This window comes from Arvicola amphibius, chromosome 1 (genome assembly GCF_903992535.2).
Source record: "Arvicola amphibius chromosome 1, mArvAmp1.2, whole genome shotgun sequence".
Classification (NCBI taxonomy): domain Eukaryota; kingdom Metazoa; phylum Chordata; class Mammalia; order Rodentia; family Cricetidae; genus Arvicola; species Arvicola amphibius.
In genome coordinates, this window is record NC_052047.1 from 4,450,578 (window position 1) to 4,467,654 (window position 17,077).

Sequence of the window (17,077 nt, forward strand, 5' to 3'; positions counted from 1 at the left end):
AGTGGAACTGCCCTGGCTTAGGAGGAACGGGAAGTCGAGACAATCTTCCCTGGTTTTTACCATTTATCCAACTCTTTAAGAGACCCTGAGATTGACATCTGGGCTCTGGGCGTGGCTCAGTAGCAGCCCTTGCCAAGCTTGCACAAGCCCCTTGGTTTGATCCTGGGTTTCCTAAACTTGGGGCTAAAGGTGAGCTCTACATGGCTAGGAGTGAGGCTGAGGAGCCGTCTCTTCATGTCCTAAGATAATCGGACCTCTTACCACAATAGTCAATGACTGTCCCTGTGATGAAGACAGCAGACAGAAGAGTATTCTAAATAAGAATATTTCTAATTTTTCCTCATCCCCCTGCCAGGATTCTTTTTTTTCCCCAAAATTTACAAAGCATTTAAAATATCAGTCGTTATTCTAAACATTTTTCAAACCCCCTTTAATCTTCCTGACAACCCTAGGAGGTAGCTATTTATATCCCTATTTTAAGGGTAAAGAGACACAAATGCTTTTGTAAATTCAAATTCATCCAACTAGAAATTAACAAAAACAGTGTCCTTTATTTTTATTTACTTATTTGGGTGTTTTGTTTTTGTTGTTTGCTTGTTTTGAGACAGGGTCTCTCTGGATAGGCCTGGCTGCTCTAGAACTCACTCTGTAGAACAGACTGGCCCTAAACTCACAGAAATCCCCCTGCCTCTGCCTCTCAAGTGCTGGACTTAAAGACATGCAACACCATGCCCAACTAACCATATCTTTTTTGCACAGCTCTGGCTGGCATGAAACTTTGGATCCCCCTGCCTCCGCCTCCAGATGCTGGGATCCCATGCAAGTGCCACTATGTCCTGTGAAAACCAAACTTCCATCCTCCCCTCAGAAGACTGGCTCCAACATCAGACTGCTTCAGAGCTAAGCGAAGCTCGCAGGGATGACCTAGTGGGCTCATCATTTCCAGGTGGCGCTGTTTTTTGTCCGCTGTGCTCTGTCCCAGGCAGTCCTCCCACTCAGTAGACCCTCAGTGAGGAAACCCTTCTGATTTACAAGGATGGAAACATCACTCGTCGACTTTCACTTTTCAGAATCAACAGATAAGGAAACAGATGTAATGGCTACAAGAAAGAAAGTCAGTAGATCAGTGCTGACCATGGGAAACTAAAGCCAGAAGACAGGGACAGGCATTAGACATCCAGGCCTGACCATGGGAAACTAAAGCCAGAAGAAAGGGACAGGCATTGAACATCCAGTCCTGACCATGGGAAACTAAAGCCAGAAGAAAGGGACAGGCATTAGACATCCAGTCCTGACCATGGGAAACTAAAGCCAGAAGAAAGGGACAGGCATTAGACATCCAGTCCTGACCATGGGAAACTAAAGCCAGAAGACAGGGACAGGCATTGGACATCCAGTCCTGACCATGGGAAACTAAAGCCAGAAGACAGAGACCGGGCATGAGACATGGGGCTGGGCGGTGGTGGCGCGCACCTTTAATCCCAGCACTCGGGAGGCAGAGGCAGGCGGATCTCTGTGAGTTCGAGGCCAGCCTGGGCTACAAGAGCTAGTTCCAGGACAGGCTCCAAAGCCACAGAGATACTCTGTCTCGAAAAACCAAAAAAAAAAAAAAAAGAGAGAGACATGGACTCCAGGGGAAGAACCCGGCCTTTCCTTTCTCCCCAATGGCTGTAGCCTGTTTCTCCACAACAGCTGTGGCTGGAACAAGAAAGAAAAAGAAGTTTGTTCCCTACAGTTGCAAATAAAACCTAACAGAAGTAACAAAGGGAGAGATAATTTTCTTGGGATGATAGGAGAGAGTGAGATGAAAAGCAAGCAAGCCACATCCTCAGCTGCCACAGAAGAAAAGTCAGCTGCTGTCCTTTAAGAATCGTAAGTCAAGAGCTCACTGTGGGGAACCTTCATTAAGGGAGTCAGCCGCTCGACAAGACAGGCTGTTAGCTTGCTTCTGCTGCTGAGGAAACATTGACCCAAAACAACGTGAGGAAGAAAGAGTTCTAAGCCAACCAGAGCTACATAGAGATGCCCTGCCCTGTCTGGAAAAGTGTGTATGGGGGGGGGGGGTGCTGGAGAGATGGGTATGACTCCATGATTAAGAGCGTTGGCTTTCTCCCAGAGGACTAGGGTTCAATTCCCAGTGCCTACATGCAGGCTCACAGCTCCCACTCCAGTTCTAGGGGACCCAGCACCCTCATCTGGCCTCCACAAAAGTGGTGTGCGTGCCTGTAGGCAAACCGCCCGCACACATACAAAAAGTAACAATAAATTTAAAGAAAAGATCGCCATCCTTGAATATCTACTTTTTTTGTTTCCATATTCCCTGAGTCCAAGTGGGAGCTGGTTGCTCGGTGACACTGCTCTTCCCTGAGGAAATGAGTTTACTCCAGGCCTTCCCGAAAGCTTGATGCCGCCTTGAGAGGGTACAGCCTCCAGAAATTGTGCTCAATTCAGCTTAAAATGCGATGTAGGGTCTTTCTAAATCAGGAGCAGGGCAACTGGCTGCTCCCTTTGTGCTTTGTTTGGAGGGCTTTTTGTTTGTTTTGCTATTAATTTTTGGTTAGCGTGCAAAGAAAGGGATTTTTGTGACATTTTTATACACATACATCTCATTATTTGTTCTTATTCGCCCCTCCCCCACAGCCCTCCTCCCACCCATCCCCCACTCCTTTTCCCTTCCCCCAAAAGTCCTTTTCCTTGCTTCCTGGTCCTTTGAGAAATGGTTCCATTTTTTTTTTTTTTTTTTTTTTTTTTTTTGTAACCCTTATGCAGATTCAGTTTGTCCGCAGTAGCCTGCAAATGGCTGGCTCTGCCCCGCATCCTTTACTGCACAGGGTAACTACCTCTCCAAGGTCTACTGCAGTCAGGAGAGGACTTTTACAATTGAGGAAAGCGTTCGGTACCTACCCCTCCCAGGAGGAAGTAGGTGAAATCTGTCAGGGTCGCACCGCCCTAGGGCTTGCGTCTGGACTTCGTCCCTCCCAGATATCCCAACCAGCGAGCATTTGCTCTGACCGCAGTCCGAGCCAATGGCAAAAACCCTCCTGAAGCCCGGCCCCGCGGAAGGAAGGAACGGTTTCAGAGTTGTTTGTTTCTGTTTGATAGAAGAACACTGCAAGGCTCTGGTTTTACTCTGTGCGTGCCTAGACAATCTCCAGAAGCAGTTTAGGGCAAGCGACGAGAACGCTGGGCAACCGAAAGGATGCACTACGTGCTCGACTTTATCCTGATACTCCCCTTGCTCATCGTCTTCTGTATAGAATCTTTCGTCAAGCTTTTTATTCCTAAGAAGAAAAAATCAGTCGCCGGCGAGATTGTCCTGATCACTGGAGCTGGTCATGGAATTGGAAGACTGACTGCCTACGAATTTGCCAAACTTAAAACCAAATTAGTTCTCTGGGATATCAATAAGGTAACAGTGCTTCCTCCCTGCCTTGGTTTGTGGACCTTCGCTCTGGGGACGGGTCCACACTTTGCAAACAACCACCCTTTAAGGCTCTCTGTAAAGAAGGTAGAGCTTTTAGTTACTATTGATATTTTTCAGATTTGGGGAGAGGCATGAGTTGATAATTTTAAGAGCACCGATGATGATGGGCGATAATAATCTTGGAATCGCCTGTAATCTCCCCCTGCTGACCCTCCTAAGCTTTTAGAAAATGCAGCAGTTTTAGACTGGATTCTGAAAGAGTCAGAACTGAGTAGCTGTTACGTCTCTTCTGCAATTACTGAGATGAATTTAAAAATGACACCCTACAGAAATCACCATTAGCACTGCCATAGTTACTGATTTAAGTCGCCTTGTAGGAAAAAATAACTGGTGTGCGAGGGAACTTAGGGACACTGCAGGAAAGCTGTAATTTGGCTTTTGGTAGATGAACACAGGGTCAGCGCCTGTCGGCCTAATGTGCCATTCATTACACTGTGTGTGTACATCCAGTTCTGAAAACAAGAAGCCAAGGTTCATGAGGTCAGATAATAACTAACACAAGAGTGATTGGGACAGCGGGTAGCTAATTCTCCATGGCTGTCTACTGCCTAGATGTTAAGACCAGGTGGCAAACAGGAGATGGAGTGCCTCAGTCTGGCGGATTAAACACATACTAGGTATTTACACAAGATAAGATAGACGAACCGGGCCAGCATAGGTCAGCTGGCCAAGGCCCACATGGTCATATGATTGGACACATAAAGGGCTCTTTGCTTCTTAGCTGAGAAACTTGGCTTCCTAAACCTTTAGTTTCTGTGCAAATCTATAAAATCAACATCAGAAGGCTAGGGAGATAATAAGCCAGTGCATGAGATAATTCGGCTGAGTGTCTAGCTGACAGCAAGCAAACTCATGCGAAATTTTATGCTTGAACAAAGAGTAACTTGGGCTGATGACTTCCAGTCTCTGGCTCTGGTGAGCACAACATTTCCTCAGAAGTGTGATTGTTCAGTGAATGTCTACGGACACACACTGTCTGCTGGGCAGCAGTCTGATGTAGAACAGCGGGTACAGCAGTGAGGAGAACGCTGCTTGGGACTGTGGGGTGGGAAGAACAGATTGCCAGGCCCATCTAGGTGGCCATGGAAGCAAGGCCTCAGTAGATGGAGACAAGAGACAGAGGTTGTAGCCTGATGATACGGCACTTTCCTAGCATGCACAAGGCCCTGCTTCTGTCCCCAGCACCAAGACACACAAGCACACGGAGACGGTTGCCTTGACAGGGCTCAGCAAATGTGAAGCCTGGAACAGTGAAGGGAAGAAAAGTCTAAGGTCTGGATCAAAGTCTGAGCTGGCAATATAGGGAGAAGATGCACATCCATCATAGCTGTTCCGCCTTTAAACTATTCCTGGTCTGACTCGGAAAGTGCAGGGTGGATAAACCCACTTGATTCCAAACATCTAGTGTGCAAAGAGGAATCTAGACTATTTCATTGGTGCTGTTTCGATGGTAATAGTTTGGTGGGTAACCTGGGTGGGGCCAATAACGTCTCTCTGTGAGTCATGCACAGAGTTGGAGAAACTTCAGACTGCTGATGGTTGTTGAGCAATGTGAACAACGGTTGTGCCCATGCTTCACTGTCTGTTTTATCTGCTCTGTTATTCGCTCTGACCCGTGGGCTGCACGTGATGTTTAATTCAGCCTCTCCGTGCTTTCCAACACGCTTAGGTTAATTGTAACAATACACACGTCTATGACGTATACAACTAAAACATGGAATCCTGTGGAAACAGATACACAGACAAGTGCAAGCACCAAGATAGACGAACCCTGGGCAGACAGCATGGCTGATAAGTGCATGAGGACCCAAGTTTGAGACCCCAGTGCCCACTTAAAAATCCAAGTGCAAAGGCCAGGCCTATAAGGACTGTCACTGTGGGGAGCCTGGAAGATCTCTAGCAGATTTGAACTCCAGGCTCAACAAGAAACCCTGTTTCCAAAAACTAAGACAGAAAATGATTAAAAGAAATGAGTGATGAGTGCTCACACAAGTGTGTACACGTGAATATGTACACATACATATACCATACACTTGGATGCATACACATGTGTGCAATGCATGTGCACACATACACGCACACACACAGAGGAGCTTGTCTGTGTTAAGTTGGCCAAAGTGTGAGGTGCAATTGATTCAGAAATGATGTTTTGATTTTTTTTTTTTTTACTGTCTGTATCCCTATGATTTAGTTGATCTGATACTTTTACTGAACTTGTCAGAATGCTGTCCTGTTTTGACATTTCACTATGAAATATTTTAGTACAAATATTTAGGGGAAAACTCTAATTGGATGCATTGGAAAAACAAATTGTTTCACTAACCAAAAATAATTCTGCTAGTTTAAATTTTATTTTTGTAAAATGCTACTAAAAAAATCAAAAAGAGAACTGTGACTCATTACATTTTTGGAGACCTAAGGCCTGAAGCCCCTGTTGGTGGTGTCTTGGGAGATATTGTGCGTACTTTGGTTTTGACCCTTGGAGGCAGTGGAGAGTTAGGAGGTAACTTTCCTCAGGGAGCCTCTGATCTTTGGGTCACAGAGACTGGAGAAGGGGCCTGGAAGGAGGCCATGAAGGAGGCCAGCAGTTGGGACCCCGCTGGCTGTGAACACTCAGGTGAGTGTGGACGTTTCAATCACCAAGTGTGGTAACAGCCGTTTGTGCAAACCATTGAAGACTAGTGCGCATGATAGGTTAGTTATTCAAATAACCACCTTGTATTTTAGCATTCCATCTGCCTACCTGATCCTGAGCTTTTGTGCGATGCATTCCCATTATTTACGCAGTTCTCTCACTCTCTTTGGGGCTTTTTTTAGAGCGGCATTGAGGAAACAGCCTTAAAGTGCAGGAAACTGGGCGCCCAGGCCCATCCCTTTGTGGTGGACTGCAGCAAGCGGGACGAGATCTACAGTGCAGCAAAAAAGGTAAAATTCTACCTGGAGTTGGAAATACGTCACTGGGTGGGGGCGGGGGACTTGGAAGTGCGATGGAGATGGTCACATTGACTCCTTACACAAAGTAGTTGAAAAACCCTGTGGTTTGAATTTCCCAGGACTGTATGTCTGCTAGTGACAGACCTGTAACTGTAACGTGTGACATCCGTGTGCTCTACAGCCTTCTAGGGAACTTACTGGAAATACGTACACTTGGTGAAGGAAAGATGGCTCAGGAGATAAGAGAGATGACTTAGGCACGCATGCTGCACAAGCCTAGCACACAGCCACACATACCTAAGGCTTCCTGGCTGCCAGCCTGGCTCAGGGGTCAGGAATTAAAGCAGAAAATGATAATGTCCTCCTCTGGCCTCTCGTGTGTACATAGGCACACGTACTTACATATATACACACATCACACACACTGTACACACAGAGAGAAATATGTGTGTGTGTGTCTGTGTGTGTGTGTGTGCATATATATATTTGAGGGAGCTGGGGGGCTACTGTGTGGCAAAGTACTTACCTAGCGAGTATATGGCCTTGGCATCAGTCTCCAGAAAAGAAAAATCAAGGTGTGTGTAGGTGTGTGTGTGTGTGTGTGTGTGTGTGTGTGTAGAGATAAGCATGCATACATAAGCATTGTTAGCCTTGCTTCCATTGGGTTTTTTTTCAAATGGTGTAGAGCAGACTCCAGGAATCTAACACTGAGTACACCCTTATCTCCCCCACGGTCTAATGTCGTTGAATGTCCTTGACTGACACTTGCCAACACTGACAGCATCTTCCGAAGTCCAGCCAAAGACATGGGTGTGAAACTTACTCTGTGTTGGGTTTGAATCACAGGTTTATCTATCCCTACAAGGCATTGCTGCACTCCTCTCTACAACTGAAATGTTCTTTTGTGTGAAATGTGTTCTCATTTGTAGCAGTGAAGGCAGGTCATGAGAATAAAAGACAAATTCTTTAAAATCTGCATTTCTAGACCTCTCCTTAAGCTATTTCTGATTGGCAGACACAAAGATCCTGACTCAAACAGGATGAGGGCCTCTTTGTTTAGATTTAGATATGTTTAAATTTTTCCTTCTATTTTCAAATAGTTTGTTTGGATTTTTATTTAAAAATTTTGACATTATAATTACCTCATTTCTTCTTTCTCGTTCTTCCCTCCAAACCCTTTCATATACCCCACCTTGGTCTCTTCCAAATTCATGGCCTTCTTTTTCACTAATTGTTGTATGTATGTATGTTTGTATGTATGTATGTATGTATGTATGTATATGCATGTATGTGTATACATATACCTTCCTAAAAATAACCTATTCAGCCAGAATGGTGTTTCTCGTATGTATGTTTTCAGGGCTGCTCATTTGCTATTGGATAACCAGTTGGTATGCTCTTCCCTGAGGAAGACCACGTCTCTCATTCTCAGCATTCCTAAGCTGTCTATAGTGTCCTTTCTGCAGGGCTGAGGTCTTGTGGTCTTTTCCCCACCCACCTTGGCATGTGTATGGCTAGTGCCCTTGTTCAGCTCATGTTTGGGCAGTCACGTTGGTGAGATTCTATGTGTGTAGCTTCTGAGGAGACACAACCCCACAGCAACTCACAGATCCTCTTGCAATCTTTCTGCCCCCTCTCCCACAGGGTTCCCTGAGTCTTTTTTTTTTTTTTTTTTTGTTTTTTTTTTGTTTTTTTGTTTTTCGAGACAGGGTTTCTCTGCAGCTTTTTTAGAGCCTGTCCTGGAACTAGTTCTTGTAGACCAGGCTGGCCTCGAACTCACAGAGATCCGCCTGCCTCTGCCTCCCGAGTGCTGGGATTAAAGGCGTGCGCCACCACCGCCCGGCTGGGGTTCCCTGAGTCTTAGCTGTAGGATGGTTTTGTAGATGTGTCTCTTATGACTAGGCTCTCCCATTCTGCATTTTGACCAGTTATAGGTTTCTGTAGCAGAAGTTTCCTTGATGAGGGATGAGAACAACACTTAACTGTGGCTGTAAGGACAAATATTTTGAAGGTAGTAAAGGAATTGTGCTGGTTTAGTAAAGTGGTGGTTGTAGCTTCTCCTCTAAGATCCGTGGTTTCATTACCCCTGGGTCATTGACTATTTCCAGTACAAGGCATGACTTCCCTCTTGCTGAGCAGGCGTTTAGTTCAATTAGAGAGGTGTTGGTTACCATCTTAGTTAGGGTCACTATTGCTACTTTGTAGACCAGGCTGGCCTTGAACTCACAAGAATCCACCTGCCTCTGCCTCCTGAGTGCTGGAATTAAAGGTGTGAGCCACAGATTCTGACTTTTTTGTTTGAAGTGAATAGTTCATAATGTGATTCCTTGTGATGTTTTCTGACATCTTTACTGTTACTTTACCCTCTTTCCTAGGTATTTATCTACCTTTCCTAATTTGAGCCTCCCCTTCCCATTTCTCTGATCAGATCAATTATACCCTGTTCCTCCCTTCTTGATTGATTCCCAACACCCCTACCCTGGCAATTGCCCATTTTACTTTTCTGGTTTCTGCAGTTACTACAGGATATGTACTCAATCTGCAGATTTGGAGCTGGGAGCCAAATGAGAAAAAACAACCAACATTTTTCTTTCTGGGTCTGGGTTACCTCACTCAATATGATCTTTTCTAGTTCCATCCATTTGCCTGCAAATCTCTTGATTTCATTTTTTTCACAGCGGAATAGTAGTTCAGGGTGTATATTTATGACACTTTCATTATACAGTGGCCAGTTAGTTCTATTTCCTAGCTACCGTGAATAGAACACCAATAAACATGGCTGAACAAGCACCTGTGGAGGAGGATGTCAAGTCCTTTGGGCATGTGCCAAGAAGTGGTATAGCTGGGTTGAAGCATTTATCTAATTATTCCTTATCAATAAAAAAATCAAACTTGAACAATCGGAGAAGCAAAGAAGCCACCAGCCACCTTTTTTCTCTTCCGTACCTCAGTCTAAAAGGACTAAGATCCTGTCCAGCCCCACTTTAGTACTTCCTGTCTCCTATCTGTCCTCAGTCCTCCAAGACCTCTATGGTTAATTTTGGTCAGTTAGTGGCTAGCTCTGTCCTCTAACTCAAAGCAAACTTTGTTGTCAGAATGCGATCAAAATATTACAGAACCCTGGGTCATTTGACAGATTTATTTTTTACTTTTTGTGAATCCCCCCCTCCCCGCCTGTGGATTAAGATGTATTTCTCAGCTACTGGCCCAGCACCAACATACTGCCATGCTCCCACCATGATGATAATGGACCAAACCTATGAAATTGTAAGAAAGACCCCAATTAAATGCTTTCTTTCATAAGAGTTGCCTTGGTCATGGTGTCTCTTCACAACAATAGAACTGTGGCTAAGGCAATTTTTCTTCTTGATTCTTTGTTTTGTTTTTGATTTTTTTTAGTTCTTTATATAATTTGCATATTAATCCTCTGTCAGATGTGTAACCGGCAAAGGTTCTCTCTCAATCTGTGGACTTCGTCTTACTTAGTTGATTGTTTCTTTAGCTATGCAAAAGCTTTTTAGTTTTATGAAGTGCAGCTTGTTCTTGGGCAAATGGAGTTCTATTCAGAAAATCATGTTTGTTTGTTTGTTGGCAGTTTCAGTGTTCCAGATTTAGGTCTTTGGTCCATGTGGAGTTAGTTTTTGTGCAGGGTGATAGATACAGGTCTAATTTCATTCTTCCACATGTGGAATCTAGTTTTCCCAGCACCATCTGCTGAAGATGATTTCTTTTACCCAGCTTTTGTTTTTGGCATCTTTGCCGACTATTATGTGGCTGAAAGTGTGTGTGCTCATGCTTGGGCCTTAGATTTTATTTGATTAGTCTGACGTCTGCTTCTGTGCCAGTGATGAATTGTTTTTATTACTATAGCCCTGTAATAGATCCTGAGATTTGGACTGGTAATCCTTCCAGAATTGTTCTTTTTGTTCTGGATGATTTTGGCTATCGGGGGCCTTTTGTGGTTCCATATGAATTTTAGGATAGGTTGTTTATCCCTATGAAGATTGGGGTGGGGATTTTGATTGGGATTGTATTGAATCTATAAATAGCTTTTGCTAGAAGGGTCACTTTCTTTCTTTTTTTATTTACTCATCTAGTGTACATTGGGGTTTTGCCTGTATATATGTCTGTATGAAGGTGTCAGATCCCCTGAAACTGGAGTTACAGGCAGTTATGAGCTGCCATGTGGGTACTGGGAGTTAAACTTGGGTCCTTTGGAAGAGCAGCCAGTGCTCTTAACCTCTGAGCCATCTCTCCAGCCTGAAAGGTCATTTTTTTATTATTAATTCTACCAATCCACGATCATGTGATGTCTTTCCATGATCTAGTGTCTTTTCTATCTCTTTCGTCAGTGGTGTAAAGTTTTCACTGGAGAGATTCTTCACTTCCTTGGTTAAGTTTAATCAAAGATATTTTATTTTCTTTGCACTTCCTTGGTTAAGTTTAATCATAGATATTTTATTTTCTTTGCAGGCATTATGAATGGGAATGTGTCCATGAGCTCTTCTTTTTGTTTGTTGTTAGGGTATAGAAAGGCTATTGATTTGTTCAAGTTGATTCAGTGTCCTGGCACATTGCTAAATTTTTCATATCTAGAAGTTTTATGGAAGAATTTTTGGGATCTGTAATGCATAGAATCATGTCATCTACAGATAGGGATAGTTTGGCTTCTTTCCCTATTTGTATCCATTTAATTTCCTTCTCTTGCCTTATTGCTCCAGCTAGCACTTCAAGCACAATATTGAGAAGGAATAAGAATAGGAGACATCCCTCTCTTATTCCTGACTTCACTAGGATTGCTTTAAGCTTTTCCCCACTTTTTATGACATTGACTTGGGTTTCTCCTGGATAGCTTTTACTATGCTGAAGTATGATCCCTTTCACCCTACATTCTCCAGGGCTTTCATCATGATGGCATGTTGTCTCTTGTCAAAGGCTTGTTTCTACATATATTGAGATGATCATATGGTTTTTGTTGATGTCAATTTATGTGGTATACTATATTTATTGAGTATTCATGTTGCAGGGATATAGTCAACTTAGTCATTGTAGATAATCTTTTTGATGTATTCTGTTTGATGGTAGATAATGGTAGGTATTCTTTTTGATGTATTCCATTATATTCTATTTTTTGATCTATTCTATGTGTTTTATTAAGCATTTTTTGAGTCTAGTTTATCAGGGATGTTGGCCTGTAGTTTTCTTTCCTTTTTCTTCTTTTTTTTTTTTTCTGTGTATTTTCCTGGTTTGGGTATTCAGGTGATATTGATTTCATAGAAAGAGCTTGGGTGTGTTCCTTAACGTTTTTATTCTTTGAATAGTTTAAGAAGTGTTGGCTGTTGATCTTCTTTGAAAGTCTGGTAGAATTCTGCTGTGAATCCGTCTGGTCCTGGTGTTTTTTTGTTTTGTTTTGTTTTGCGTTTGTACTTTGATTTTTAGCTGAAAGGCTTTTTATTATTGTTTCAATCTCCTCATTTGTTATAGATCTGTTTAGGTTATTGACTTCTTGGTTGAATTTGGCTGAATCTAGAAATTCATACCTTTTTTCAGGTTTTCAAAAATAGCTTAATGGTATACAGGTTTCTAAAAATATCTCCTTATAATATTACTATGTTCTTTGGTATCTGTTGTAAAATTTCCATGTATATCTCTGATTTCTTAATTTGGGTATTCTCTTTCTTTCTTTTAGTTAGCTGGGCCAATGAGCTATCAATCTTGTTTATTGTCTCCAAAAAAACAGCTCTTAGATTTATTGATTCTATGTATTATTTGTTGTTTCTATTTTGTTGATTCCCATTGATTGGGTTTAGGTTTGGTTTGTTCTTGTTTTTTTAAAATTTTTTAGTTGTACCATTAAATCATTTATTTAGGCTCTTTCTGAGTTTTTAATATAGTCACTTAGAGCTCTACACTCCCCCTCAGAAGACTCCTTTCAACTTGTACCTGAGGTTTTGTTGTGTTTTTATTTTATTTAGTTCTAGGAAATTTTTTATTTCTTTCTGATTATTTTTCCTTAGGTCCATTCACCACTCATAATGTGCTGTTTAATCTCCATTAGGGTAACTGGAGACTGCACTGCTGCTTCCCAGGCACCCAGATCCAAATAATCACACAAAAACTATATTAATTACAATACTGTTTGCCCAATGGCTCCAGCATATTCCTAGCTAGCTCTTACATCTTAAATTAACCCATTTTGATTTTTTTTTTTATATTTTACCATGAGCCTCGTGGTTTGTTATTTCACATCTTGTTTCTTGGGCGGCTACGTGATGACTGCCTGACTCTGCCTTCTTTCTCCCTGCATTCAGTCTAGTTTTCGCACCTAGCTCTATTCTGCCCAACCATAGGCCAAAGCAACTTCTTTATTAACCAATGGTAGTAAACATAGTACAACGTACATAGGGGAATCCCAGAGCACATAAGTTGCGTGTTTGCTAAAGATTTGTTTGCTATAATTTTTCAGTTTTGCTGTTTTGTGGTCAGATGGGATACAAGGAGTGATTTCAATCTTTTTGAATTTTTAAAGATTTGTTTTGTGTCCCAGGGTGTGGTCCAATTTAGACAAGTTTCCATGTGCTGCAGAGTAGAAGGTACACCCTTGGTGTTTGGTTGGACTGCTCTGTAGGGATCTGTTAGGTCATTGGATGTATGATGTCATCTTTCATCTCTGTACAGATGACCTGTCTATTGGAGGAAGTGTGGTATTGAAATCCCCTACTACTACTGGGTTTATATTAATCTGTGTCTTTAAATCCAGTAGTAGTGGTTTGCTGGCTTGTTTGTTTGTTTTGCTTTTAATGAAACCAGGTGCCTCAGAGTTTGGTACATACATGCTTAGGACAGTAACATCTACTTGGTTAACTGTCCCTTTGATTAAAATGATGTGTCCCTCTTTCTCTCTTCTGATTAGTTTTAGTTTAAAGTCTGTTTTGTCAGATAATAGGATAAACTTTCAAACCCAGCCTGGTCTACAGAGTGAGTTCCAGGACAGCTAGGGCTGTTAAATAGAGAAACTCTGTCTCAAAAAAAGAAAGAAAGCCGGGCGGTGGTGGCGCACACCTTTAATCCCAGCACTCGGGAGGCAGAGGCAGGCGGATCTCTGTGAGTTCGAGGCCAGCCTGGTCTACAAGAGCTAGTTCCAGGACAGGCTCTAAAAAATGCTACAGAGAAACCCTGTCTCGAAAAACCAAAAAAAAAGAAAAAAGAAAGAAAGAAAGAGAGAGGGGGGGAGAGAAAGAAAGAGAGAAAGAAAGAAAGAAAGAAAGAAAGAAAGAAAGAAAGAAAGAAAGAAAGAAAGGAAAAGAGAAAAGAAGAGAAAAAGAAAAGAAAAAAGCAACTAATCTGGCTCAGAGGTTGAGAGCACTGGCTGCTCTTCCATAGGTCCTGAGTTCAGTCCCCAGCACCCACAGGCAGTTCAGCACCATCTATAGTGAGATCTGGTGCTGTCTTCTGCCTGCAGGTGTACATGCAGGCCGAAATGACTCAAGCTGCTGAACCTAAGATGTACAATTATGGATTCCAACCCACACTGTCCCTAAATAATCAAGGTTATTAAACAGAAGTAAAAAACTATTTGTATAGACACAACTGTGGTGTTTTACTAAATAAATACACTAAGCACATGTGTTCTAAATAAATAAATATTTTTAAGAAGAAAAAGTTGATAGTGTCTGGGAAACAGTAATTTGAGGGCATTGCTAGTAATTTTCATGCTGTGCTCTAGAGATGGGAGTATTGATATTGCATATGAAAGACCAAATACTGTCGCTTGGCCCTTGCTACCTTAACCACACCCTGATATGATTCAGTCGTCACCATGAGACTTCAGCCTGTCCACAGAAGCTTCCCCGGGCACTTGCGGACCTTTGCTCCCTGGCAGCCTTTCTGTGTGAGGTTTTTGTGGAGATCTGGATGAGTTTGGCTTCCACCCTTTAATGGCCTAAACCATTCTATTGGTTCCTGCTTCTTATCTTTAAAAAAATGGACAAACAACAGTCATTGCCTTGAACATTATCGTGAACACTAACTATGAAGAAGAGTGAACCCATCCTAAATGCACAGCAAAGCAAAGGGCTTCCAATAGGCAGTTTGGCCGCTTTTCAGTGCCCCAGCCTTGCCACGGCGCTGCCACAACTAATGGCAACTTTGTGAGGAGAAGCCAGCTGTTATGTGGAACCCAGTGAGTATCAGGGTCTGACTCTGGGGTCCACGCAGTCAGTGAGCTAACTACGCACACCAAAACAGAAGTTCTGGTATGGTGTCCTTGCTCTTCCTTACCTGGGAGCTCTGGCACACCTGTTATGAAAAGGAGTTTAGACATCAATGTTTGTGCGCTTTTATTTAGGGCTGCTGTTACTGATTACAGTAGAACCCTGGAAACGCAGCGGTCACTTGGGAAAATCACCACAAGTTCCTACTTCCTGAATAGAGCAGCTTTCACCACTCAAACGATGCCTCGTGCAGCCCTGGGCAGCCAGCCCTGTGATCATGCTCGTACTTCCTCAACAGAAATCATTTTATCCATAGCTGCAATAACCTTTGAAATTCGGCTCTCGTGGCTTATGGAAGCCCCTCCATATAATCACTTTAGTTTCTCAGATGTTCTTCCTTCTTAACTAATACCAAAGAGAGGAGCTAGTTATCCAGGGGAAACACTTACATGTTAGCAACCATGCTTGTAACTTTTTATTTGTGCTCTTGTTTTTGTTTGTTTAGAGACAGGATCTCACTATGCAGCCCTGGATGGCTTAGAACTCTCTATGTATATCGTATTATACTCCAACCCACAGAGATCTGCCTTTTTCTGCCTTCAGAGTTCTGGAATTAAAGATGTATACTACTATGCCCAACTATTTATAATATTTATATTATTTACCTCATATATATTTCCATATCAAGACCTTCTCAGATACCTTATAAGATCAAGAAAAGAGCCTATAAACATATCCCTTGGGTATAGGTATAAATAGATGTATATTGATGATATAATAATAGTAATAGCATGTTATAAGTTGTACTAGATAGCTCATTTACATGTTGTTCCGTTATTCCCACAGTAACTTACAACACGCTATATTTTTAACTCTATTCTAAGAGCAGCAATGGAAAATTTGAATCATTTATTTAAAGTCCAGAGAGTGGCAGAGACAAAACTAGACTCAAGACTAACCAAAGACCCCCTACTTTGTACTCCTCTGCCTTTGCCACCCAGTAGAGAATGGTTGGTGAGAAACAGAGCAAAGTCATCATGACAATAAGGAAATAGATGTGACTATCTCAATAGTGGAGCCAGGTTTACACAATTTCCTATAACCTGTCCTAGAATCTGCTAATAAATTTAACTAATTTCTGCTTACCTTTAGAAGAAGTGTTTTAAAAACAGTGCTATTTATCCAAATATCTTTTAGCCATAATCAATAAGAGCAAAGTCAGTAGACTAAATTGTAAAAGAATTCTAAAGCAGAGTTGTTCTGCACATAAGTAGGTAAAATAAAAAGGACCTTTTGCCCCATATTGGTATACAGGTAACAAAATAACTACTTTTTCCCCATGCCTAGTAGATAAAAAATGTATGTTCTTTTAATAGTCAGTATATATATGCAAACCTACAGTCAAACCACTTAGTTAATATAGTTTATCTTTTGATATTTAAGGTAAAGGAAGAAGTTGGGAGTGTTAGCATCCTGGTAAATAACGCTGGCGTTGTCTACACTTCAGATCTGTTTGCTACACAAGACGCTCAAATCGAAAAGACTTTCGAAGTCAATGTGCTTGCACACTTTTGGGTGAGTGCGATTTCTTTTATAAAATACTTCCTTTTGAAGACCTAAAGATTAAGAGTTCATTTTTAATGACATGACTGCATTTTTTACCAACAGTTGCACCTTCCAAAGTTAGTAATGAAGTATGTCCTTCTAAGTTTCTGGTGTTGTGTATGTTTTGATTCTTCTGGCTTTTTGGTATCGAGGTCTCAGGTAGCACAGGCTGGCCATAAACTTATTATAGAGCTGAGGCTAGCTTTGAACTCCTGATCCTGCTGCCTCTACCTTCAGAGTATTGAGTTTGCAGGCATACATTATCATGCCTTGTTCGTCGGTTTTGATTCTAAACTATATTTGCACACATCTCTGTAGTAGTATAAACATATGGAAAGGACACAGGGTTCACCCAAGTCATTGTCTATGATTCTGTAACAAGGGTGAGTGTAGTGTGCTTTCAAACTCTCGTGAGACTCAGCCTCCTTATTATTCCTGGCCTCGAAAGCTGCAAACTTTATAGTGGAACTCTAGTGTGTGCTTCTGAAGACTTCAAATAGCTCCCAGACAGCTAGTTCATAAAGGAACCCTTGGTATTCTCTTGGATGTGAACTTGGGGTGATAAAAGTTCAAGAAACTGCAGTGTACTGGTTACCCTGCTTTTCCCAAGCCATAGATGCCTGTCTTCCTGTGTTTACATTTGATAAAATACAGGGTGATATCTTATTTGTTTCTGTATCCCCATCAGGCATACAGTGGGTACTCAATAAACATTTAGTAACCACTCTGTGGTTTTTGAGATCATGATCAAATTATTGTCTAGCAATTTAATGTGAAACGTTAACCTTCTTGTACTCCGGTGTATCGTTCCTATTCTGTGTATGAGATGATAGAAGAGGCT

The 17,077-nt window shown here is 42.0% G+C and overlaps 1 protein-coding gene across 1 annotated transcript in view; it reads left to right on the forward strand.

Annotated features, from left to right (window-relative positions):
- Window positions 1–3,032: 3,032 nt before the first annotated feature.
- Hsd17b11 (hydroxysteroid 17-beta dehydrogenase 11) overlaps window positions 3,033–17,077 on the forward strand; it is a 34,698-nt gene continuing 20,653 nt past the window's right edge. The window contains 3 exon segments of the mRNA XM_038325438.2: window positions 3,033–3,409; window positions 6,302–6,409; window positions 16,075–16,206. Of these exon segments, the coding sequence (XP_038181366.1) occupies window positions 3,200–3,409; window positions 6,302–6,409; window positions 16,075–16,206 (450 nt within the window). The 5' untranslated portion in view covers window positions 3,033–3,199.